This window comes from Callorhinchus milii, unplaced genomic scaffold, assembly GCF_018977255.1.
Source record: "Callorhinchus milii isolate IMCB2004 unplaced genomic scaffold, IMCB_Cmil_1.0 Scaffold10, whole genome shotgun sequence".
Taxonomy (NCBI): domain Eukaryota; kingdom Metazoa; phylum Chordata; class Chondrichthyes; order Chimaeriformes; family Callorhinchidae; genus Callorhinchus; species Callorhinchus milii.
In genome coordinates this window covers 387869-413764 of record NW_024704751.1, presented here as the reverse complement: position 1 = coordinate 413764, position 25896 = coordinate 387869, and the positions used below count along the sequence as shown (strand labels likewise).

General features: G+C 44.0%; 1 protein-coding gene across 1 annotated transcript in view; it reads left to right on the top strand.

Annotated features, from left to right (window-relative positions):
* The window catches only part of LOC103188452 (calcium-binding protein 8), a 32119-nt gene extending 12886 nt beyond the window's left edge, over positions 1-19233 (top strand). The window contains exons 4-5 of the mRNA XM_042338547.1: positions 15965-16118; positions 18796-19233. Of these exons, the coding sequence (XP_042194481.1) occupies positions 15965-16118; positions 18796-18923 (282 nt within the window). The 3' untranslated portion in view covers positions 18924-19233. The remainder of the gene's footprint in view (positions 1-15964; positions 16119-18795) is intronic.
* The last annotated feature ends 6663 nt before the right edge of the window (positions 19234-25896 follow it).

The window sequence follows — 25896 nt, the reverse complement described above, 5'->3', positions numbered from 1 at the left end:
GCCCACTCCCTCCGTTCATCAGGCTCTGGCCTGCTCCATGTCTCCCGCTTGACCCGGTGGCCGGGCTTTCAGCCTCTCTGGCCCCACACTCTGGAACTCCATCGCACGGTCCCTTTGCCTCGCTTCCTCCCTCGCCTCCTTCAAAGTCGGTCTCAAAACCCTTCTCTTCGACCGTGCCTTCAGTCGCCCTCCCACCTCTCTGCCTTCCCTCACCCCTACCCCACCCCTCCCCCATGCTCGGGCCCTGACATCTGACTGTCCAGCACTTTGGGACATCCTCCCGACGTGAAAGGCATTCTATAAATGTCATTTTGTTGTTGTTGTTGTCTGTGTATCGGATCAATGCTGATTGTGTCCACTCCAGTCACACAGGATCTCGGGCTAACATCTCATCAAAAGATCTGCAACTTGGAGAGGAGGAGGAGGCAAAGTGGACTGAGAGAAACTGTAGCTTAGTGGTTAGAGCACTCGCCTTGCAAACAAGACACCTGGGTTCAGTTCCAGGCAGAGGGCGAAACCTTGGGCAAGTTTCCTTACTCCACACAGAGCCTAATAATAATCCCTCCAAAACCAAAAACAATAATAAATTGGTCATTTTCAATCCATGGCTGTTTGTGGGACACTTCTGTGCACAATTGGCTGCTGCATTTCGCCCAAAATATACAATCAATTCACTTTACAGCATATTCTGTGAAGCGCTTTGAGACGTCGAGAAGATGTGAAAAGCGCTAGATCAACGATTATAATTATTATAATTATTATAAACGTACAATCACAAGCACACAAAGAGACCTGATATCCACATTGTTTTCAATCCACAATTGGAACTGGGTCCAGTTCATGGAATCATAGAATTATACAGCACAGAAGGAGGCCATTCATTCCATCGTGTCTGTGCCGGCTCTTTTAAAAGAGCTATACAAATCTACCCCACTCCCCCGCTCTCTCCCCATAGCCCTGCAACCTTGTCCTCCCCAAGATAGTGCAGCTGTCGGGTTCTCTGCTGTAGATGTAACTTTGTACCACTTGATGGAACCGGAACAGCCTAAAGTCGGGGAGAGCGAGTGTCTCAGTTCCTCACAATCAAAATCTAATTCAATCCAATTTCTGTTTCTAAATGACTGCACTGGCGCAGTGCAGCAGACACCCCGACACAAACGATATAGTTTACATCTCCAAAGCCTGATGTGCATTTTACCTTGTGTAAGACTCTCTCTCGACACCCCCCCACACACACCTCACTCCCCCACCCCGCCCCCTCATTCATAAAACCATGACAGAGGAAATCAGAGATCCGGGCTGCCTGTTCAGGTGGATGTTAAAGATCCCATGACATTTTTTCGAAAAGAGAAAGGAGTTCCTCTCTCTCTCTCTCTCTCTCTCTCTCCCTGGCCAACAATCCCCCAATACTGGTCAATCACTCCTCCATGGCTGTTTGAAGTGAAACCAGTGCCTGGGGAAGCTGCTTTGGGATTAGGATTGGGAATAGTCGGAGGAGGGGAGACAGGTACTGGTTGATGATGTGAGTGATGTGTCCTGAGCTGCACGGCTGTCAGTCAGGAGACCATGTGTACTGACCTCTCATCTCATGCACTTACACAAAGCCACTTGTAGCCACAATTAGCTGTTAAAAGCAACACTTAGATGTTGTTGAGTACTTTTGTGTTAATGCAGCTGAGTTTACTGGTGATCTGTGTGACTGGAGTGGACACAATCAGCATCCCTTACATTCACTTCAGGCGGCTGCTGTTAGACTCTGGAAACTTGTTGGGTTCCCGTTGACAGTAAATTAATGCACACACATTGTGCACCAAGCAGTCAGCTCACTGCCATCCCATTAGTGATGCTCACAAAATAACTCCTGTAATCACAATCTCCCAAAAGCCACGGACATGTGAAAACAGGTCAGAGAGAGAGAGACAGAGAGGGAGAGAGAGAGAGACAAGCAGACAGAGAGGAGAGAGAGAGGAATCGGAAAAGAAAGAAGGAAGAATGGGACCAATGTGTTTGGAATCTAATCTTTTTTAGAAGTCCTAATTAGCTGCTTTATGAATATCACACATTGGAGCCCAGAATAACGCATCCTCAAGGACTTTGCCGACTTAAGACGGTGAAAGAGCGCTTGAGCCTTTGGAGTGTCTCAGTGAAGGTGCCTCAACACCAACATACCAGGATGTCATAATAATTTACTCGAGGCAGGAAATATTAATTTTTTTTGAAAGTTTATTTTATAAATAATTGAATGTCACAACATGCACGCCAAGCTGTCCTCGCGATCTGCCCAGAATCATTTTATAAATAGATTTTAATTTCAGATCCAAACATCTCCCGGGTCCATCGCATGCCTTATTGTGACAGTCGGTTCGTTTGCTTCATCTAAGCAAAGCCCAGATGACATATGTTCTGAACATCATTTTCTGAAGGAGATGTCAGCAGGCTGTGCGCTGCCTTTGTCTGAGCCAGTAGCACCTCCCAGGATAGCCCTGGCTCAGTGGTAGTACTCTCTCTCTCTCTCTCTCGTCTCTGAGTCAGAAGGTTGTGGGTTTGAGCCCCCACATCGGGACTTGGAGTCACATCGTGTATGATGATGCTCTAATGAGGCACTGAGGATGGGGGGGTGGGGGTGCAGGTGGGATTGTGGGAGGAACTGTCATTGGATGAGACGTTAAACTGAGGTCCCGTCTGCCTGTTCAGGTGGATGTTAAAGATCTCTTGGCGCTATTTGAAGGGAGTTCCTCCGGTGTCCTGGCCAAAAATCCCCCCAAATATATATATTTTTTAATTGCTCACACAAACGACTGTTTGTGGGACTGCTGTATGCAATTGGCTGCCGTGTTTTTTCCACAAAACACACAGTCACTCCACTTTACAGTATATCCTGTGAAGCACTTTGAGACATCTCGAAGATGTGATATGTCACTGTATCAAATGCAAGGATTATTATTATTATAGTCGCTGTGAGACCGGGAGAGACACTGCACTGCATCATTGACTCTGAGTTCTGATCCCAGCTTCCCACTCTCTGGTCAGGCTGCTCAGGAGCACAACACTATGGGTAATGGAACCAGAACCCACAGGCACTGACTTTGTACATCAGTAAAGTCCAGTTTGCGGTTACAGGATGCAGTCAATAAGGCACAATAACGGGAGACTTTTGGGGAAATTAGGAAGAGGACTAGACCCTTGAGCCCCTCAAGCTGTTCCGCCATTCTATAAGATCATGGCTGATCTTATATCATAGGAACGCTGTAGGAACGCTATTGCTGGTCTACGACTGTGGATGTGGAGCCTCTTTTGGGCCTGAATTCCTTTAGGATTTAAAGCTTCTGAAGCACAAATAAGAACAAATCTATTGTGAAGTTCTGGAGGTCCTGTATAAATGTATAGATGATACAGTAACTTGTATAAATTGCTGCTGGAGTGTGGGAACCCGGCCTCGAATCTCAGAGCAGAAAGCTCGGGAGACGTTTGAGAAAATACATTATTCAGGAGGTCGAGCACCTCCTCGCTGCTGGGTCAGATCTACTGAAACTAACTTGTGTCTGCACACGCTGACAGGCAGGTTCTGATGTGTTTGTGCGTGTAAACACATGAATGCATGCGCATATGCCTGTCACACATGTATGTGTAAATGGGTGCATGTGTGTCAGTTCACGTTACACGTTGCAGAGCAGCTTAAATGACCCGTCCATGTCCAGGTGACTGTTGAGCTGATTCCTGTGTCTAAACAAAGTGTAACTTTCTCAACATGAATCTTCAGTTGTCTAATCAGCAGGAAGTGACGTCCGTTACCTGGCAACCACATCCAATGCAGCAGATTTGTTAAATTTTAAACTCAAGGAATTGTAAATTTAAAACCTTCAACTTCTTGAGAAATGTAAACTTGGCTTGTTCACCATCTTGTTTCTCTGCTCTGTGCCAGGGGGAGTGATGTACCTGGGTTTCCTGACAGTCCTGTAGCTCACAGTCTGACAGTCAGTGATACACTCGCTTTCAGAGCACAGGGCGAGAACAGTTCCGTATCCAGCCCTCCCCATGGGCACCCAAACCCACACTCTCCCACCAGGGGCCACTCTGTTCCGACTCCCCCTGGGCCCTGTCCTCTATCCTCTCCAAACTCCAGCAGGACGTGTCGTGTCCACCCCAAGCTGGTAGATTCACTCAAGGCTGAAGTAATCAGCCTTAGCGAGCGACTGGCCACGCACCAAAGTATTAGGGAGGGAGAGAGGTTTATAAATGACATATTAGAGGAGATCTTGCTTGGGGGACACAGTAGGAGAGGAGTCCCCGGTACCTTGAGGAGGGGATTGGGTCTGTTAGAAAAGGGGCCTGAAGTTGTAGTCGGCTAATGGAGCAGGAGCGGGCATCTCTGATGCTCTCCAACAGTTTCTCTCCTCTAAAGAGAGATGATATGGAAACCCAAGTGATGGCTGAGTCAGGCAAGGGAATGCCCTGCACCGAGGCAATCCAGAAGCCTGCCAGGGAAGGAGGGAAGAAGAGAAAAAGTAGCAGACAAGTTGTGATATTAGAGGATTCAATTATTTGGTTCACAGATCACATTCTGTGCAAACCAGACCCAGAAAATAGAATGGTAAGTTGCCACCCGAGTAAACGGGTTGAAGATCTGATGTCTCGGGTTGACCAAATGCCACAGGGAGCAGGTGAGGAACCAATTGTAGTTGTTCTTGTGGGGAAAAAACATACATACAACAACAACAACTACTTGGATTTATTTAGCGCCCCGGACGGCGTCTCAGAGCGCTTCACAGTAACGGATCCTGGGGCCAAGCCAGGGAGGAGGGGGAGGAAGGTGACCAAAGGCGCGGTTGAAAAGAATAGTCTTCAGCAAACATAGATAGAAGAGGACCAAAGAGGTCCTTCATGCTAAATTTAGAGCATTAGGAAGGAAGAATACTACGCATACCACATCCTAGTGAGGAAAGAAAGAGGGTAATTAGGCAGATCAATGCATGGCTGAGCATTGGTGTAGGGAGTCAGGCTTTCGGTTCCTCAAACAATGGGGCATCTTTTGGAATAGGGGCATCTATATAGAGCGGATGGACTCCACCTAAACAAAAGGGGGGTGGAGGTGTTGGTAGGAAGGATAGATAGTTTAGTTAGGGAGTGTTTAAACTAGGCACAGGGGTGGTTGCGGTAGGTGTAAGAGAGCACCAGAACCGATTAGGGAAAACCTTAAGGAGCACCAGTGAAACGGGTCTAACTCCAAAGGTTGGTGAAAAAGAAACTAAAAATGCTTATAAAGTAAACAGGAAAGGCAAAAACAATGGAGCTGAACTTGCATTAATGCAAGAAGTCTGCTAAACAAGATACGTGATCTGGAAGGTCTTGTAGGGGTTGATAGATTGAACATCATTAGCATAACAGAGACATTGTGGAATGAATCCAATTAATGGCATATGCATCTGGAAGGTTTAGAAGGGAATGTATCCGGAGAAGAGGAAGTGGTGTGACACTATATATAAGCTCCATTATTGAGGCACAAGTGAGAGAGGATATAAAAAAGGAAAGGGAAGACACAAAATCACTTTGGGTAGAATTAAAAGATGGTAACAGAGGTAAGCTATTACTGGGGGTCTGCTACAGACCCCCAAGCCAGGTTGAAAGCCTTAATCTAGAACTTGTGGAAGAGGTAAGGAAGGCCATTCATATCACTAGTAAGGGACCAACCATAGTAGTTGGAGATTTTAACTGAGCTGAAATTGATTGAGATAATAATGTGTCTACTGATGAGATAGGGAAGGGGGTTCTAGAGTTAAGGAAGTCTGTTTTATGACTCAGTTTGTAAAAGAGCCAACAAGAGGAGATAACTTCTTGGAATTGTTAATGAGCAACAGGGACGATCAAATCTCCAACATAAATGTAGGAGAAGCATTAAGCAACAGCGATCACAATGCAGTCACATTTGACATCGCAAGAGTTGGTGAGGTCTTAAAAAAAAACCAAAAACTGCCAAATTTCACAAACTGACTTTGTGCGCTTGAGAAGTCTAGTCGGAGTGGGCCTGTCAGGCTTAAATATAGCAATGGAACAATGTGTACCCATGGCAAAGCAAAGGTACCAAAGTTTAAAGGCACTCCAGCCTGGTTGGATGGGGCTACAAAGCAAATCATAAAGAGGAGAAAAAAAAGAAATTAAGGCAATGAAAGAAAATGGCACGCAAATAAATCAGATTCAATACCAGAAGGCATGTCAGGACTGCAAAAAAGGCATCAGAATAGCAAAGAAAAACTTTGAATTGAACATGGCAAGAAATGTGAAGGATAATAACCAAAAGTTTTTTAGTTACATTAAGAGTAGAAGGAAAGCAAGCAATGGAATAGGGCCACTGAAGGTGGGTTTGGGAGAAAACATTACAGATAATGCTGCACAGCTGCAATAGTGCTAAATATGTTTTTTGCATCAGTCTTTACCAAGGAGGAGACGGGTAACCTATCTGATCTGGAACGAGAACTCAAGGATATCGCAGAGAAAAGTTGCGAGACTATTCATATCACTTCTAGCACGGTTGTCAAACAGCTGTATAAACTTAAGGTAAATAAACCTCAGGGGCCGGATAATTTGCATCTGAGGATCCATAAGGAACTAAGGGAGGAAGTCACAGAAACGCTGACACAAATCTTTCAAAAATCACTGAATACTGGAGAGGTACCGGGGGACTGGAGAAAGGCAGATCTTGCTCCTATTTTTAAGAAAGGTAACAAAAGTGACCCAGGAAACTACAGACCAGTAAGTTTGATGTTGATTGTGGGTAAAATTATTGGAGACTCTTATTAGTGATAAAATCATGGAGCAGCTGGACAGAAATAAAATCATCAATGATAGGCAATATGAGTTTATGAAGGGAAGGTCTTGCCAACCTAAATTACTGGTTTTCTTTGACAGTGTGACAAGGGAACTTGATAAGGGTAAGGCTGTGGATGTTGTATATCTGGATTCCAGTAAAGCCTTTGATACAGTTCCTCTTGAGAGGCTGGTCCTGAAAATAAAGTAAGTGGGAATCAGTGGAGGTATATTTACAATGGATACACAATTGATTGACCATAAGAACCCAGAGGATGGTGGTACAGGGAATGTCATCAGACTGGGAAAATGTTACCAGTGGAAGTCCACAAGGGTCTGTTTTGGGACCTCTTTTGTTTAATATTTTTATAAATGATCTGGAACTAGGAGGTGCAAGCACAGTGGCTAAGTTTGCAGATGACACCAAGCTGATGAAGGTGGTAGATTGCGAAGCTGAACAAGATGGGTTACAGGAGGATTTGAACATACTTGGGAATTGGGCAGATTGGTGGCAGATGAAATTAAATGTGGAGAAATGTAAAGTACTTCACATGGGAACAAAAAATCCTGGAAGGGACTATTATTTGAATGGAAGGAAAATAATATGTATGGAAAATGAAAAGGACTCAGGGGTCCTGATTGAAAATAAATTTAAGTTCTCCCGGCAATGCTCTTTGGCAGTGAGTAAAGCAAACCAGATGTTGGGATGTATCAAAATATCAACAGCAGCCAAAATAGTGGGGTAATCCGAGACCATACATAGAGACTGTGTACAGTTCTTGTCGCCACAGTACAAAAAGGATATTGGAGAAATTGAGAAGATACAGAGGAGGGCAACCAAAATGATTGAGGGAATGGAGGGACTGGGCTGTGAGGAGCGACTCAGTAAATTGGGCATGTTCATGCTGGAAAAGAGAAGATTGACAACATAATTGTTGTCTTTAAGATTCTAAAGATTCTAAACAATATCGATCATGTCAGACTGCTTCAACTTGTCCAGAATAGTAAAACCATAGGACATGGCCTGCAATTGAAGGGGGAAATTCAGAATGAATCTATGCAAACACCTATTTCAGTGAGCGAATAGTGAACCTGTGGAACAGGCTCCCGAGGGAGACGGTTGAAGCAGGAAGTGTTGATTCTTTCAAACATAGATTAGATACTTTTCTTCCAGGAAATAACATTATGGGATATAGTAATAGGTAGTTTTGGGACATATGTGCATACGACCGCCAGGGAGGTGGAAGATGGACCAGATGGACCTTGGTCTTTTCTCGTCCAGCATTTCTTATGTTCTTATGTCATCTTAGTTTATGAAGTAGATCTTGTTGGGGTATAAAACAGAAACGTGTCTGGCTACGAGATTAAACCAAGGTCCCAAATGTCTGTTCAGGTGGAGGTTAAAGGACTCGTTGGTGCTATTTGAAACATTTGGATGCTCTCATGGTTTCCCTCTTCAGGGAGGATACGGAGAGGGAGCAGGGCTGAGAGTCACTGTCCCCAAAGCTCCACAGTTTGGTAAGATCCAGGCCAAGAAACTTACACTTTACAGCACTGATAGGTAATACTCACAGCAATCTATCAGCCTCAGAGTGTCACAGTCAGGGCCAAATGTGCACTCAGACTGCTCAGTATTTAGACAGGATGAGGGAGACCAGAGCATGGTTGAAGCAGATTATTTTGGGGGTTGTAACATGTTGTGTTGAACCACAGGAACCGGTTCAGGCCATTACAATGCACCAACAGTATTCTTAAAATGACTGCTTCGATAGGAAGGATGATTGTGCAACAGCTCCAAATGGCAGCTGCACCTTTGAGGCTGTGATGTATTTTGGTGCCTTTAGAAATTGCTCCTTTATTCTGTAAGCCCCAAATCTTCTGTGGGATCAGCAGTGTGTGACTCTTTATAAATATAATTTGTTGTTGTTGTTGTGCTACATCACCCGAGAGCAGGTGTGCAGCAGAGATGGGGATTTCAGGCTGGAACAAGAAAGGAAACTCTAGGTTTCCGCAAGGGTCAATGGAGCGAGTGTTATAGGCAATAAGGACCAAGCTGAGAGAGAGAGAGAGAGAGTGAGAGAGAGAGAGCGAGAGAGCAAAGTATGAGATGTGGAACCGTTTCATTGTGGGGCAGGATGAGCAGGATATACAATCAATGAGGAAATCTGAGCTGTTGCAATCAGCTTGGTGTTATTTAGCTGCTAATTGTAGGACAGTTGTCAATTAATGCAGAATTGAATGGATTTAATTTAACAGGCGTTTTTAAATAAACCGATCGGTTTCCAGGCGTTTCCAAATATTGTAACACAACATTCTGCATTAATTGCCTGTTTCCCATCAGTTACCGTTATATTGTCAAACCCATCGTGTTTACCTTGTAGTCTTTCACTTTGTGTAATTGTTCAAATCGGACGAGTTGACCGAATGGCCTGTTTCAGGGCTGGACACTCGTGAATTTCTAAATGCTTCGTTTGATGCACAGAATTTAATAAATGTCAGTGTGTTGAAATAATCTGTGACTCTTTCCGTTAACAGTACAAATGATATAATAATAATCTTTGCATTTGATATAGAGCTTTTCACGTCTTCTCGACGTCTCAAGCGCTTCACAGAATAGACTGTAAAGTGAATTGACTGTATATTTGTGGGCGAAATGCGGCAGCCAATTGTGCACAACAGCGTCCCACAAACAACCGTGGATTGAAGTGACCAATTTATTTATTTATTTTTCTTGAGGGATTATTGTCAGGCTTGTGGAGTAGGAAACTTGCCCAAATTTCGCCCTGCCGGGAATCGAACCTTACGAGGAAAATGCTCTAACCACTGAGCTACAGGACTCCACGTTGATTGTGAAGCAGGAACTTGGAATGAGCTGTGGCTGGGAGTTCACTGCTGTTGGGCACCAATAACATCCTTGTTGATGTATAACAACAACAACAATAATCAGGGAGCTGTCTCATTGGGGAGATAATTGCGCTGGACTTGATCAGATTGAGAGTTTATCAGGACCTCCAGACCCGCATTGTCAGAGTGCCATTCATTAGGATTGGACATTAAACCAAAATCCCATCTGCCTGTTCAGAGTGTAATAATAATTCTTACGTTAAGTACAACCTCTTGCATGTTGGGAGGACCTCTCAAAATGTTTCACATGATTTACTGTAAATTGTAGTGACTGTGTGCTTTTTTTGCGAACGTTAAAGATCCCATGGCGCTATTTCTGTTCTGTGAAGCGCTTTGGGACGTCCTCCCGACGTGAAAAGCGCTATATCAAATGCAAGGATTATTATTATTATTATTATTTGAAAAACTGAAGGGAATTTCTCCCGCTGTCTTGCCTTCTGCAACGTTTGAGATCTTAAAAAAAAGGAGAATAAAATGGGCCTTTATTTTGCAGTTTAGTTTTTGGTCCATTGGCTCTTTGAGAATAAACACGAACATGTTATTAATCATGATTCTCTGAACTTACATGCTTCATTTGCCAGCATGTACTGTGTGGCACATTAAATAAAACAGATTGTTGCAGTGGAGAAGAGGCCCTGAGCAATTGATCAAACCCGTGCAGGCAAAAGTAGTAGGTAATTATTTGGGGAGGACAAGTTTGCAGGGCTATGGGGAGAGAGCGGGGGAGTGGGATTGATTTGGATAGTTCTTTTCAAAGTTCCGGCACAGATATGATGGGCCGAATGGCCTCCTTCTGTGCTGTATAATTTTATGATTCTATGAAAACATCACAGCGTAATTCAGAGTTGCTCACTGAGAAATATTTTTGCCTCTGAAGATGCTGTGATTTCTGTGTGGGGGGCTGGGAGGGGAGAGTCTGTCTGTGTATGTGTGCGTGAGAAAGACCGCTCTCACTGCCATTACCCCCGAACTCACACTCTGCTCTGTATTCTGATTGCTGAAGCTCTGTATCCAACGGGAATCTCAGGTATTTGCATTCCGGTGTTGGAAAGGTCAGAGGAAGCATAATTGCATCTGTATTTTCATCTCCACATAACTCCAGATCATACCTTGGAGAAATCTGTTACTGTTGCATATAAAATAATTGGCTGAGATTTACGAATGACATGATTTTAAATCAAACAGTAAGTTTTACATGACTTTATTCTGAGATTCTGGAGTTTATGTAAACCTCATACTCACTTTGCTGGTTTCCTGTATTGAGAAGTACATGTACCAGACGAGTGAGCCACAGACCTATTTGTTTAGACAGTTCCGAGTCGAATGTTTGGAAGCAGATGACAGACACTCTTTATTATAAGCTTGTGATTTTTTAGGAATATGCCAATGTTCTCTCTCTCTGTGAACCGATCACCCCCATCCTTGCCCAACTCCACTGACTCCCCATCCCTCACATTTAAAGCCCTTCACGGCTGTGCTCCTTCCTACCTCTGCGACCTCTTAACACCATATGGATTCCCTCTGCTTGGTGGGCCTGCTCCATGACCCCCGCCCTGCCCACCCTATCATTGGCGGTTGGGCCTTCAGCCCCCACCCTCTGGAATTCCAACCCAGAGCCCCTCTGCCTCGCCCTTGCCTCCTTCAATGCTCCTCTCAAGACCTTCCTCTTTGACCGTGCCTTTGGCTACTCCCTATCCCCACCCCTCATATTCCAACCCCCAGCTCAGGAGCAAAGCATTTACTGTCCAACGCCTTGGCACCTTGCTTTCCAAAGTGAAAGGCTCTGAGTAATTTAAAAAAATGTTTGTTTGTTTGTTTTGAAAATGAGGAAGTGGGGAGCTGAAAGATAGACTGAGGGATGGAGGGATAGTTAGGTTAATGTTGTTTTTCTGTGCCAACATTTCTTATGGTCTAAACTCAAAGTTCCAGGAAAAGCAAAAAAGGCAAGAGCCAGAGAATGCCGTGATTATAAAAGGATTAAACGCTCTTAAAAGTGATGAAGTAGCTGCTCAAATCAACGTGAGTATTAAAGGAGATAACTGTAAAACAATTGACCTCTGAGTAATACAGTCGCATCACCATCAAAAATACTCCAAACACATTCGGTCAAAGAGCAAATTGTTACTTTACAAAATTAACATATTTGGAGAATTAATTAGCCAGAAAAGCCCTTGAAGCAAAAACGGGTTCAAAAAAGACAGTGAGACGAGTGTGAGCAATGCATGGGGTGAGATGAAAGTGGAAAGTAGATTTATGGTATAGACCAGCAATGTGGGGGGGAACTTTTTTATTGGAAGAATGTTTGGAATAATTTACCAGAGCAAATTAATAGACGCAATGATTGTGGTTATTGATCAGCCCGTTATCCTGTCACACATTTGAGAGGTGAAACTGGGTAACCGGCAAAGGCAAGAATCTGCATTGCTTTTTGCATAAAAGAAACATCTCAAAGTGCGGAACAGGATGATATTAATAATAATTAAGTGAAGTTACGTTGTAACCGGATGCAGCAGCGAGTGAGTTTCATGATAAAGGGAGAACAAACTCGGTGAAAGTCTCAATAACTAATCTCCCACTGGAGTTACTGTAATCCCAATTCCCTGCTCTTTTTCCAAAGCCTTTTACTTTCTTGCCCTCAAATTCTGCTTTGCGGGCTTTACTGAGACTGTTTGAGAAACACCCGATAAAGGGATCAATGTTCTAAAAGAGTCTCACCCCAATGTTTCTCGGGTTCCTGTTGTATTTAATAGTTCGGCCATTTTAGGTACTTTTTATAGTTTTGAAGCAGGTAATGACCCCATTTTCATATTGGCAAATGTCATCATGCTTCTCTTCAGCTGAAAGGCTCATTTTAATGCCTCATAATTCACTAACCACTAGAGTGGAAATGTCCTGTATAACACCGTCAATTATTTGTGAAAGATTTTTTTCACAAATAATTTGCTTTTGGTAATAATGTGCATTAGCTCAGACATTAATGTGGCAGACACATCACCTCAACACACCACTGTCCACCCCTCTCCCAGCTCAGTTACTGATCTCAGCAGTTCAGGCTAGAAGGCTCAGGGACCCCAGAGTGTGCGTTTGGGGGTAACTGCTGCCGTTATCTAGCTAACACTGTTAACTAGCTAAAGCACTATTTGCTAAGCTTCCTGCAAAACGATTGCCAGAAATCTGAACAAAAGGGAAAAAAAACGCTGAGGAAAGCCATCAGCTTAATGTCAGTTCTGGTAGAAAATGTTGCTTGTTATTTTGTGTATATTTTTAGAAATTACAGTATAAACAGAGCGCTTTAATACGTCTCATTACTTTGTGCCTTTGATCTCCGTCCAGAGGGGTTTCGCCAACTTCCTGCATCTCCTTGAAGTGGAGTTTGGATTAGACATTAGAGGAGAGCAGACGAGCAGCCACACCACTTTACACTCAGCTCTGTGAGTTATTGGAACTGTAACTAGTAAAAAAAAGCTCCAGGCTCCAGTTTTCTGCTACATTTCTAGTGTTAAGCACTCCTCTTTGCATACTTAGAGAAGGGAGTTTCTCCTGGTGTCCTGGCTATCAATTCCCCAAGTAAAATTGGATGCTCACTCCATGACTGTTCGTGGGATGTCATTGTGTGCAAATTGCTGGCTGCTTTCACCCACAAAATGCCTAGTCACTACACTCCACAGTGTGTCCTGTGAAGTGCTTTGGGAAGGTCTCACCAACGGGAAAAGGCACTGTATCAAACGCAAGGATTGTTATTTTATTCTAATGCAGCCAGGGATAGAACCTCAGGACTAGGAAGAAAACTGGAAGATAATAATAATAATAATAATCCTTGCATTTGATATAGCGCTTTTCACGTCTTCTAGATGTCTCAAAGCGCGTCACAGAATATACTATAAAGTGAATTGACTGTATATTTGTGGGCGAACGCGGCAGCCAATTGCGCACAGCAATGTCCCACAAACAGTCGTAGATTGAAAATGACCAATTTATTATTGTTTTGCTTTTTGGAGGGACTATTATTAGGCTCTGTGTGGAGTAAGAAAACTTGCCCAAGATAAATGCTCCCTTGTTACTGACCTACTTACTGAGAACTTATTCTGCAACCTGCTGTTCGACACGTTTACACGAGTGATCAGAGCCAGGCTCGCACCGAATATAGGTTACTGTCCACACATGCCCTTTGTATAATGCTGTATACCTATTATGTTGGTGCCAACGTTTGCAGAATGAGGATGACAGGAACGCACCACATGCCTGTTTTCTGTCCTCTCTCCACAAGCCGCTGCCTCTTATGTGGGCACAAAGGAATGTGGTGGAGCTAAGCTATCAATGTTTACACTTCACACACGTGGAATTTTACAGCAATTAGAGGTTGTTCAGACCATTTTACCAGAACCTACCTGGCTCTTGATCTAACTGTGTGTAGAAGTAGCTTGTCTCTGCTTTTTTTTTGGTAATGATGTTTCAGGTGTGTATCAGAGCAGTGATTCTGATGCATTGTAACCGATTGACCAAAGTTGTATAAGCTGCAGCATTGGAGAACATAACCATTTGCTTGGAGAAAGAGGACCAAGGTCTGGCCAGTTCACGTTACACCATCCTGGCAGTCGCTTGACATGTCGTGTCCCGAGCTATATACTGTATCCCCAGATAATAACATAAGAATTTGAGTGTTGTTGACTGGTATTTGCTCGCTATGGGACATTCTACACAACTCGGTATAAACACTAAAGTTAGATTTTACTTGTAATTTCATCAAGGTCATTAACAAGTGATGTGAGCAGCAAGGCTGTAGGACTGCCCTCTAGCTTGTCAAAGCTACTAATTAGAAAGTATTGCTATTTCCTGCACTCCCACCAAATTTCTATCCAATTTGTATTTCTGGATACCATAAGCTTTCACATTTGCCAGTGTGGGATCTTGTAAAGGTCTTTCTGAAGGTTGTGTCACACATTATCAATCAACTTAAGTTCTCAGAGTATTTCAATACGTGTGTTTGTTTGTGAGCTGCCGTTAGGGTTGATTGCCCTCATGAGAACAGCATCTAACTTATATTTGTATAGCCGGGTGAAGAACCTCGGCGCTCTGAGCAAGGTGTAGAATTTCTAGATTGACGCTGAGCTGGGGAGAGATTACATGGTTGCAGAGGAAAGTCTTCGGCTGCAATCTAAAGATGGCAAGGAGGGGCAAGGCAGAGGATTGAGACAGAGTTCCAGAGGTTTGGGGAGAAGTGGCTGATGGTGGGGCTGAGGGGGAGGGGGGCAGACATCCTCTATAAATATAGATCCATTATAATCTTTCTTTATAAGTTATTTCTTTATAACAAGCTTGGTTTTCATCGCAGAAAGACAAGCCAAATGCTAATGACTTGCAGGGCACATTCAATGACATGAGGTTTACTGCCTCCTTTTATGGTATTTTCTTTCCCACCATGTTCTTCACTTTGCTGGGAACGCTTGTCCTTTCAGCCGGTGCTTGTAACTGGTTTTAATTTCACTTTTCCACTGATATACACCCTAACACATTGCAGCCTCCAAGTTCTGCCCTGTGTGGTTTGTGAAGTTTGAAAGTACCTGGGGATTGTAACTGTAAATATCAATTGCTTTTTTGAGAAAGTAATATAGCTGAACGATGTAGGTGTGAAGCAAAGCCTGTCATTGAATGAACTAAACAATGTGATCTGGGAGTGAGAAAATAGGAAGCCAGATTTACAAAAGTAATCACACATCCTGAACTCAGGGGAATATCATTCTTAAAATCATTTGAAATGTTAGAAGTGAGACTGGCAAACATTTTTTCACACAAAGGGCAGCGAGGAGATGACTGCCCCAACAGGCCATGGATGTAGAATCATTTGACATGTTTAAGAGAGAGAGAGATAATTAATAGATAATGTACTTAGATAAATAATTATTTCTATGTATATTTTGTTTCACACACAAGATATACAGTTAATTCACTTTACAGTATATTCTGTGAAGTGTTTTGAGACATCTTGAAGACGTGATAAGGCGCTATATCAAATGCAAGGATTATTATCATCTAACACTTTACTAAATACTTTCTTCAGCACATTCAGTTTTTTTTAGAAACATTCAGAAGATTTAGGAGTTCGATAATTACACGTTTGTTGTTAAGAAATCTGTTAACAAATACTGCAAATTAGACCCTAGAATTTGGACGTGTGATGATGGAAGGTTGCTCTTTATCCTCCATTAAATAACAGAAGGTTTTATGCTCCAGTCATGGGTTTCCTCTCATCTCTCCTCAGTTTGACATGCAGAGGATTACACTGGAGGAACTGAAGCACATCTTATTTCACGCATTTCGGGACCACTTGACGATGAAAGATATTGAGAATATTATTATAAATGAGGAGGAGAGTCTGAATGAAAACTCAAACAGCTGTCAGACAGAGTTTGAAGGTGAGAGCGCTGAGCAGTCGATCTGTTTGTTTCTCCCGAAAAGCCAGTCTGGTAAGAAACCAATGTCAAACAATCTGATTCTGAAGAGTTCAATGAACTTTGTATAAAGTCTTGTTCCCTGGACACAGTCAGTGAGAGCCTGACTCTATGTTGTTCCATAGTCTGTACAAGCGTCAACATTCAGCAAGTTATATGAACACGTTACTTACAGATGTACACAGAATAGGCTGATAGTGATTTATTGTATGTGCAATAATAAATTTACATAAATAACCAACTGTAGCATTAGGGCAGTAGTGAACCTTGTCTCTCTGCAATTACCACATCTGCAGAGGCTGAATCTGACTCAGCTGTGGGTTAGGTCTGTGCGGGGAACGAGGTCCATGAAATACTGAGATAACCTCCTCACGGAGCTGGTTAACCAGGGCTCAACCATCACCTGTTTCCATAGCGACACAGACTGCAGCTCATTGCAGTCACAGGTCAGACTGACACTCGCCAGTCAATGTTAACCTCCCCCCTCCCTCCCCACAAAAAGAAACATTGTTCAACTAAATCTTCGCAGGAAGCGTTTAAAGCTTAACATCCCTGTGAAAGGAGCTTGAATAATGCAGCTCCTGTGAGTATGAATGAACACTAATGATGAGAAATTTGTTGCACCAGACGGGGGAACCCAACTGAAGCTCGTCCCCACTGCTCGCTGCTGTTAATACATCCCGAAAGGTGGGAAATGTTCCAAATCTCTAAATAAAACCCGTCTCTTTGAGTTTTGAAGTTTGTATTTTAAAATGGGGGGTGGGGAGAGGGGAGGGAAAGGCTATTCNTTTTTTAATATTAATGGGCTGACTGAATTGAAATTCCTGTCGGAGTGAAATAGAATGTTATTTGTATTCACTGGAGCCATCTTTTTGTGATAAAGTACCAGATGTAGAGACACAGTTACTCTTCTCAAAAAGAATCGGTTCTGATTTCAGATCAAAGCCTTCACTGCTCTCGTTTGGTCTTGATTTAACAAAACTAAATAAATCCACGGTTCAGCCCCTGCCTGCTCTGTGCTGTCTTGCTGTTGTTGAGCAGCTGGTGTTACAATTGACTTCATTTTCTGGCCACAAGCCTTTCCCACATCAGACTGTCCTGCTCGCTCCGGCACTGAGAGTACAGCCTTCGCCAGATGCCGCCCCACTCTCCCTTCATTGCTCTCATCAATCAGCAGTTCTGGGCAAAACACGGCATTACAAACTTTCAGGAGAAGATGCTACTCTCTTTTCTCTTTGTTTGTATTAAAATTATTAGAAGATGTTAGCTACAGGAATACTAGGCTATGGGGTGAGAGCGGGGGAGTGGGACTAGTCAGTGGCTCTTTCAAAGAGCCGGCACAGGCACTGCTGTGCTGTAAGATTCTATGATTCTAAACGCCAGAGGATATCCAGACACTGTTTCTGACAGTATTGATGAGAGATTTTTAAAAAATGTCTAACCAAGTGGATGTTAAAGATTCTGCCACATTGTTAGAAAAGAAGGGAGTTTCTCTTGATGTTCTGTCCAGCAATCCCCCAGTCATTCACTTTATGGCTATTTGCGTCTCCTAACTGTGGTTGCCACTTTTGCCTAAACCTGACAACAGTCATGTGTGAAATACTTTGAGACGTTTCGACATAAGCTGCTGCAAAAATGAAAGTTCTTAGTTTAATACCTGTGAAGGGTTGATGCAGTATTGATGCTTTAGCTGCACGCTGTAGATCTGCTCAGCTGGGGGTTTGCATGCTGAGCACGTGCAGCGCACTAACTGACCTACAGATGCCTGTCCTCTCCCCTGTCCCCTCTCATCCTCTCCCCTGTCCTCTCCCATCCTCTCCCTTGTCCTCTTCCCCATCCTCTCCCCTGTTCTCTCCCCTGTCCCCTCTCATCCTCTCCCTTGTCCTCTTCCCCATCCTCTCCCCTGTCCTCCTGTCCCCTCTCATCCTCTCCCCTGTCTTCTCCCCTGTCCCCTCTCATCCTCTCCCCTGTCCCCTCCCATCCTCTTCCCTGTCCTCTCCCATCCTCTCCCCTGTCCTCTCCCATCCTCTCCCCTGTCCTCTCCCGTCCTCTCCCCTGTCCTCTTCCCCATCCTCTCCCCTGTCCTCTCCCGTCCTCTCCCCTGTCCCCTCCCATCCTCTCCCCTGTCCCCTCCCATCCTCTTCCCTGTCCTCTCCCATCCTCTCCCCTGTCCTCTCCCATCCTCTCCCCTGTCCCCTCCCATCCTCTTCCCTGTCCTCTCCCATCCTCTCCCCTGTCCTCTCCCATCCTCTCCCCTGTCCCCTCCCATCCTCTCCCCTGTCCTCTCCCGTCCTCTCCCCTGTCCTCTCCCGTCCTCTCCCCTGTCCCCTCCCATCCTCTCCCCTGTCCTCTCCCGTCCTCTCCCCTGTCCTCTTCCCCATCCTCTCCCCGTCCTCTCTCATCCTCTTCCCTGTCCTCTCCCGTCCTCTGCCCTGTCCTCTTCCATCCTCTCCCCTGTCCTCTTCCCTGTCCTCTCCTGTCCTCTCCCGTCCTCTCCCGTCCTCTCCCCTGTCCTCTCCCGTCCTCTCCCGTCCTCTCCCCTGTCCTCTCCCGTCCTCTCCCGTCCTCTCCCGTCCTCTCCCCTGTCCTCTCCCGTCCTCTCCCGTCCTCTGCCCTGTCCTCTCCCCTGTCCTCTCTGCAGTTCACTCTCAGAAGCAGAACCGACAGACGTGTGTGAGGAAGAGTTTGATCTGTGCGTTTGGGGTGGCGTTCATCATCAGCGTCATGTTGATTGCAGCCAATCAAATCCTCAGGAATGGCATGGAGTAGAGAGCCCATTCCCCTTCCCTCACTGGGCGGCCATGGTGTGCACCTGGACTCGGCAACACTGGGTGTAAATATGTGCAGATGCAATTTCTACCGGGACCTGGAGCCCAGCATGGAGGTGATGTAGTTTGGGTTTTACATCTACATCCTGCAGACAAGTATTCTGCAGTAAAGGGCTGTGACTTTTAAAAAAAAGCTGCTTTTATAATGCAATAATGTGTGGAAGTTCTGAATTACAGCCGTAAGGTGGTTGTAAGAAGCAACATGTAAAAAGGGAAATGAGTATTTTTACAGTGAAGAGGTCCAGGTTAACAACGCTTATATCTGAGCCAGTGCCAAAAGCACTTCCTGCTCACTTTCCCCTCCTTGCAGCTGTCTGTAAATCACTTGCACCTTATAGGGAAGGTGTATGTGTAAATCCCTGGTTCCTAGCGCTCTAAGACGCTATCCTGCGTGAAGAGTGCTATACAAATTCAGGCTATGGTTCATTTGGGATAGAAAAGGCATCTGTCTGACTTGGACTGGTGAAAATCAGCAACAGAGAACTGTAGTTAGATGTGGGGAGGGGACCAGGGGCTGTAAACCTTTGTGGTGACACAAAATCTTTAGCAAAATCAATATTCCTTCATCACTCAGACCCGCTGCGGACCATAAACCCCCGAACAGGTGATTTCCATCAGGCTGTAATTCAGAGCTTCAGTGTCTCTCCAAGTCCTGTGAGTACAAAAGGTAATCGCAAGACAGACTAATGTAAATACTGTGAATAATAAATATAGAACATTGGGGCATGCTTTAATAAATGAAAATGAGAAAATATTTATCCATTCTAACTTATATGATTTATATGTATAGATAGATTATATATAATATATATTCACATTCTCAGTTACCAAAGTTTTCTGCTATTCACATGTTGCTGTGTTGTGTGCATTAATGCTCCTCCACAACAAAAGTAATTGACCCCCTCCCATTCCTCTCTGCCCCCCCCCCCGCTCCATGGTAAGCCACAGTCTTTATACACTGATCAAATCTAATGTAGAATTAAATTATTTTTCTATAGTTTTAAATCAGGCCACAGTCACATATTATCACACAAGTTGCTGACTTCATTCACTGTTGATGGCCCTTACTCTCCCATAGGAATAGGAGGACACCATTCAGCCCCTCGAGCCTGTTCCACTATTCTACTGGATCATGGCTGATCTGTACCTCAACTCCAAATTGATAATTCAAATTGTCCCAAACTCATATGGTCAAAAGGCCACTTTGTCAATCATCATCTGCTCCAAAGTGTTGGTTTGGATGCTAACATCAGACACTGTGTCACGTGGAACATAACTTGGCACTGCTGAGGGTTTTGACAAGCTGTGATGTACGGCCGGTGTAAGATAATGGAAGAGGGAATTGTAATGCCACAACCAGGCCACCCCTGTTAACGCTCTAACAAATTATCAGTGAGAATGACCTTTCAGCCCATCTGGGACTGCTGCCCGAGGCTAGGAGTGATGCTCACAATGCAACTAAGATCTTCAGCTTGCAATTAATGGTCAACAATAAATACTGAGTATTGCAACTGCAGAATTATTGAGGATTCATACCCCTCCCCCACCCAACCACCCTCCAGCATTCAGCACACAACCGCACAACAGGTACAGATTCCTGTTGTGGCTGATTAGATACATATCCCATTTCTAACCCTGATCAGGGACTGTCATGTGAATGGGGCAGATGAGTCCTTTATAACAAACACAATAATCTAGCATGATCTCCAGCCTGTTTAACAAAAATAAACTAAAAACCTGAAAGCAGGTGATGAAGGCACAAAACAAATGCCAAACCAAGGCCATTTAGAGCATTTACCCATTCACTGGCTCGTCTTCAGGAGACACTGTTTTCTATGTCACTGTTCCCAGAAACCGATGTTACTGAGCAAATAATGGTCCCAAGTCTTGTCTGGAGTGTGTGTGCTGCTGTGAATACAGAAACTTACATTGTACACATCTGTAAAGCCGGCTTGGTTATGCGTTTGTCATTTGTTTGAAACCTTTTTATTATTTTTAATATTTCTCAGGGTTTTTATCAAATCATTTCAGTTATAATAAAAGGTCCAGAAGCTTAATTTGAGATCAAGATTGTTTGAAATTATTAAACCTTTTTTCATACACACAAATAGTTCCGCTGTTTTCTTTGTGGTTTGGAAGCTTGTGGTGTGACATTTTCTGTCCAGGATTAGTATCAGAGTTAAGAGATTAGGAGACACGATAATCTTTAAAGGTACCTTTCATTCAATGCTTGCTAATTTGCAACTCGTTCCTTGGTAATAAGCAGAGGCAGGTAATAATTAAAGGATAATCTTGTGTGTACATAAAAAGGAGAGAGTCACTGCATGGAAAAGGAAGGATTAGAGTCAATAGGAGATATTGTGAGATGGGGTCGAGTGGCTAAAGGAGATGCAATACGTAGATTTCAGTGACCACCTCTGTTGAAAGAAAGGTGTTGATAAAATCCACTATAAGTTCATAGTTCATTCTGTATTGCTTAATTGGAAATTCAGAATTTCCATTTTAAGTTTGCCTGAACTGAATAAAATAAAGCCAAACTTGTGTACAGTTAGTTGATATCTCTAACAAGTAGAGTCTCGGTATTGAGGAACTTGTGCTCACAAATTAGCAGCCACATTCTTTATCCTCCCAGACGGCTGGTACTTTTATTCCAATCGCAAAGCGGTGATCTTTAAAAATTAGACCTCACTTATGTCAGACTGTGGCTGTCTTAGCAGCATACACCAGACACGTTTTCAGTGTGACTATTAATATTCAACAACTACAGCATTTATAAAATAAATAAAATATCTCAAAGCACTTAACAACCAGAGTGATAGTTCTCTCAAAGCAGGAAATAAGAGAATGGAAGATGTTGTTGAGAATTATGGAAGATGATCGTTCAGCAGGAGTCAGGTCAGGGAGCACCGAGGTAAACAGTTATGTCAATACACATTTCAGAGCAGCATATTTCATCCACTTACAACAACAACAACTTGGATTTATATAGCGCCCTCCACGCCGGACGGCGTCTCAGAGCGCTTTACAGTAACGGATCCCGGGGCCGAGCCGGGGGAGGGGAGGAGCCGGGGAGGGGGAGGAGCTGGGGAAGGGGAGGAGAAGCTGGGAGGAGGGGGAGGAGCCAGGAGAGGGGGAGGAGCTGGGGGGAGGGGGAGGAGCTGGGGGGGGATGGGGAGGAGCTGGGAGGGAGGGGGAGGAGCCGGAGGAGGGGGAGGAGCTGGTGGGAGGGGGAGGAGCTGGGGGGAGAGGGAGGAGCTGGTGGAGGGGGAGGAGCTGGGGGGATGGGGAGGAACTGGTGTGAGGGGGAGGAAATGGGGGGAGGGGGAGGAGCTGGGGTAGGGGGAGGAGCTGGTGGGAGGGGGCGGAGCTGGGGGGATGGGGAGGAGCTGGGGGAGGGGGAGGAGCTGGTGGGGAGGGGGAGGGGAGGAGCGGGAGGGGGGGGGAGGAGCGCGGGGGAGGGGAGGGGGAGAGGGAGGAGCCGGGAGGGGAGGGGGAGGAGCTGCGGGGGAGGGGGGGGAGAGGGGGGGAGGAAAGTGACCAAAGGTGCGGTCGAAGAGAAAGGTCTTCAGCAGAGACCTGAGAATAGGAAGAGAGGGGTTGAGGGGGAGTGAGGATTACAGTTGTTATCTGCAGAAAATTGCAATATTTAGTTATAGAGTTAATTTTCCATTCAATCTCAGGTGTTATTGTCCGATGAAGCATATTGTTTGATAATTCATTACACATAACAACTTTATTTTTGATTCTTAATTTGGAATTCTTTGTAAATTAGGCAATAAAATGACACGCATTAAACACGGGAGATAGAGCCGGTCATTGAAACAACACAAAACAATGAAGTTAAATGTCTGCGGTTGATGTCGGCAGAAGTTTCAATGTCCACAGGAAATCTCCACCAACACCAGCAGTGGCACAGGACAAGTCCGTCACAAACCTGCTCAGTTTCGGTGTTTTTTTTCCTGCAGTGAATAATGTTTCTTAATTTTAAAAAAATCAGAAACGGTATTTCCTGTTTGAACAGAATACATTTTGAAACACTAATTTGTTTAAACTCTAAAGCCCTGTAACATAATAATAATAATAATAATAATAATCCTAGCATTTGATATAGTGCCTTAGCACGACTTCGAGACGTCTCAAAGCACTTCACAGAATATACTGTAAAGTGTAGTGACTGTGCGTTTTGTGGGAGAAACGTCGCAGTCAATTGTGCACAGGGGACGTCCCACAAACAGTCGTGGAATGAGTGACCGAATTATTAATCAGTTAATATTGTAGCTTTGAGTTAAATGATTCACCTATAACAGGATTAGATTGAGGTATATTTTATCTCATAAAAAAATAATTCAGTATCCTTTTGTGGAGCAAGAGAAATGGCTGAAGGCTTGTAGCACCCTCTGTAGCCGCTGCTGTGAATTTTAGTCGGTGCGTGTAGAAGACACAATGTTTACATGAAGTTACAACCCAAGTGTAACATTATTTTATTTTTCCAATAAATACTAGCATCAGATTAGGTACCCGAAGCCCCAAATGATATTAGTCTTAGATGGTGAGACCCTTTATCTTAAAATTTAAGGTTGTAGAAAATTCTTGCATTTAGTGTTAAATTGGAAACCGGTTTTCTGCAGTTTTTAAGAAGAACTGGTGTCCAAATGAAGTGTATTGTTAGGTTGAGCAGCCGGGTCTGGTATGTAATTATCATTTACTCAATCAGTCTCTCCTATGTATCAGATTGTGTGGACATCTGGCGAGGTCATGGTTGGACTTGGCTGTGATTTATCTCACACCTCACACCCATTTTAAACAATCTTTCTTGACCAACACATCCAGGATCGTTACACTTGGGTAAGTATCAGAGGCGTGAGTCAGTGCGTTCAGCAGAGGAGGTGAGAAAGGTCAGGTGGAGAAGTACATATAACAGTGGCAGCAGGAAGAGAACTTACACAACAGACGTCATAGATATTCTAGTAGCCTGTAGCTATTCTAGTCTTTCACTAAACCAAGTTTTTAACGCTTTCCCTTGCAGTGGCCAATATGATTAAGACCTATGTTCCCATGCTAATAACATTACACAATACTAACTTTAATTAGGGGTGGACACAATGCAGCACTTTGGAATAATACTGCACGCTCACCTCCAAGACTGCTGGCACAAATTTATGGTGCCTGAAATAATAACTAAGTGGCTGTACATATTTATTTGATAAGAGTTAAAGATATTCTCGGTTAAATTTCAGCATCTTGCTCCAGGGTTAATGGATTGCTTATTCCTAGTGACAACTAATTTACCAGATAGGAATATGAGTGAGTAATAAAGCCAAACACAGGGGACAAGTTCAGTTATTTGCACGGCTGCCATGAGCAGGAGACAGACGGGGGTTGTGACATTCTGCTGAATGGACAATCGTCAATAAACAAAACCAGCAAAATACCATTTCCTTCCCAATTCAGTAACAAATGACTGAATGCTCTAGCAAGCAGGGCATCAGCAAGCAGCAGCATCCTGCAGTCTACGTCTATCCTTGTTGCTCTTTTCTGAACTCTCCAACTCTGCAATGTTCCCAAAATGATATAATAGAATCACAGAAAGGTAGAGTGCAGAAGGAGGCCATTCAACCCATTGAATCTGCACTGGCTTTCAGAGCAAACGGTATTTTCAATCCCACTGCTCTGGCCTATCCACATTTCAAACCTCTAACTTTCATAAACCATCTACTTTCTCTCTTGAAATCGCAAATGGACTCTGCTTAGCACCTTGCTTGATGGGCAATCCATATCCCAATAACTACACTAAGTTTAATGAGTAAAGTATCCAATTGTTCAGGTGATAATTGTTCAGGGGTGTACTTTGCTAATGAAGCTGAAGCCCTCTAAAAACAGCTGTCATAATAATAATAATAATAATAATCCTTGCATTTGATATAGCGCTTTTCACGTCGGGAGGACGTCCCAAAGCGCTTCACAGAACACACTGTAAATCGAATTGACTGTATATTTGTGGGCGAATGCGGCAGCCAATTGCGCACAGCAATGTCCCACAAACAGTCGTAGATTGAAAATGACCAATTTAATTATTGTTTTTGGTTTTGGAGGGATTATTATTAGGTGTATGGAGTGAGGAAACTTGCCCAAGGTTTCGCCCTCTGCCTGGAATTGAGCTCAGGTCTCTCACTTTCAAAGGGAGTGCAACCCACAGCAGTGTACAATCCAGAAGCTTCCAAACAAATCCAAATGTTCTTTCACCTTTGAACAAAGTCAAAGTGGGCAGTTGCACATCATATCAGACATGGTTTGATAGTTTCACCGATAGAGGAAGTGGAAAAAGCACTTTTCGTTTCAAATTTAATGGAGCCTTTGATAGTCCCACAAACACCCATGGAGTGAATGAGCAATTTTATCCAAGGGATTGTTGGCCAGGGCACTGGGAGAGAGAAACTCAGACATAGTTTAATCTTTCATCTGAATGACGCACTTCCAACAACGTCATCACCCTCATCCTCAAAAAACCTTCCATGAACCCATCACTACTTTCCAGCTGTCACCCTTCTCCAACCTCCCATTCCTCTCCAAGGCCCTGAAATGAGTCGTCGAGTCCCAGCTGCATTCGTTCCTCTCCCTCCATTCTCTCTCTGAACCCTTCTAATCGGGTTTCCGTGCTGCCCACAGCAGGGAACAGCCCTGGTCAAAGTCACTAATGACATTCTATCCTTGTCCTCTTCAAGCTCTTTGCTGCCTTTGACACTGTCAAACACTCTATCCTCTTCTACCGAACTCTACTTCTCTGCCTCTGCCCTCAATTCCAGAACAACTGATGTCCTGATAGACTGTGTCAGACATCAAATCCTGGATGAGAGCCAACTTTCTACAACTGAATGTCAGCAAGACTGAGGCTGTCCTTATTGGCTCGCAACAGA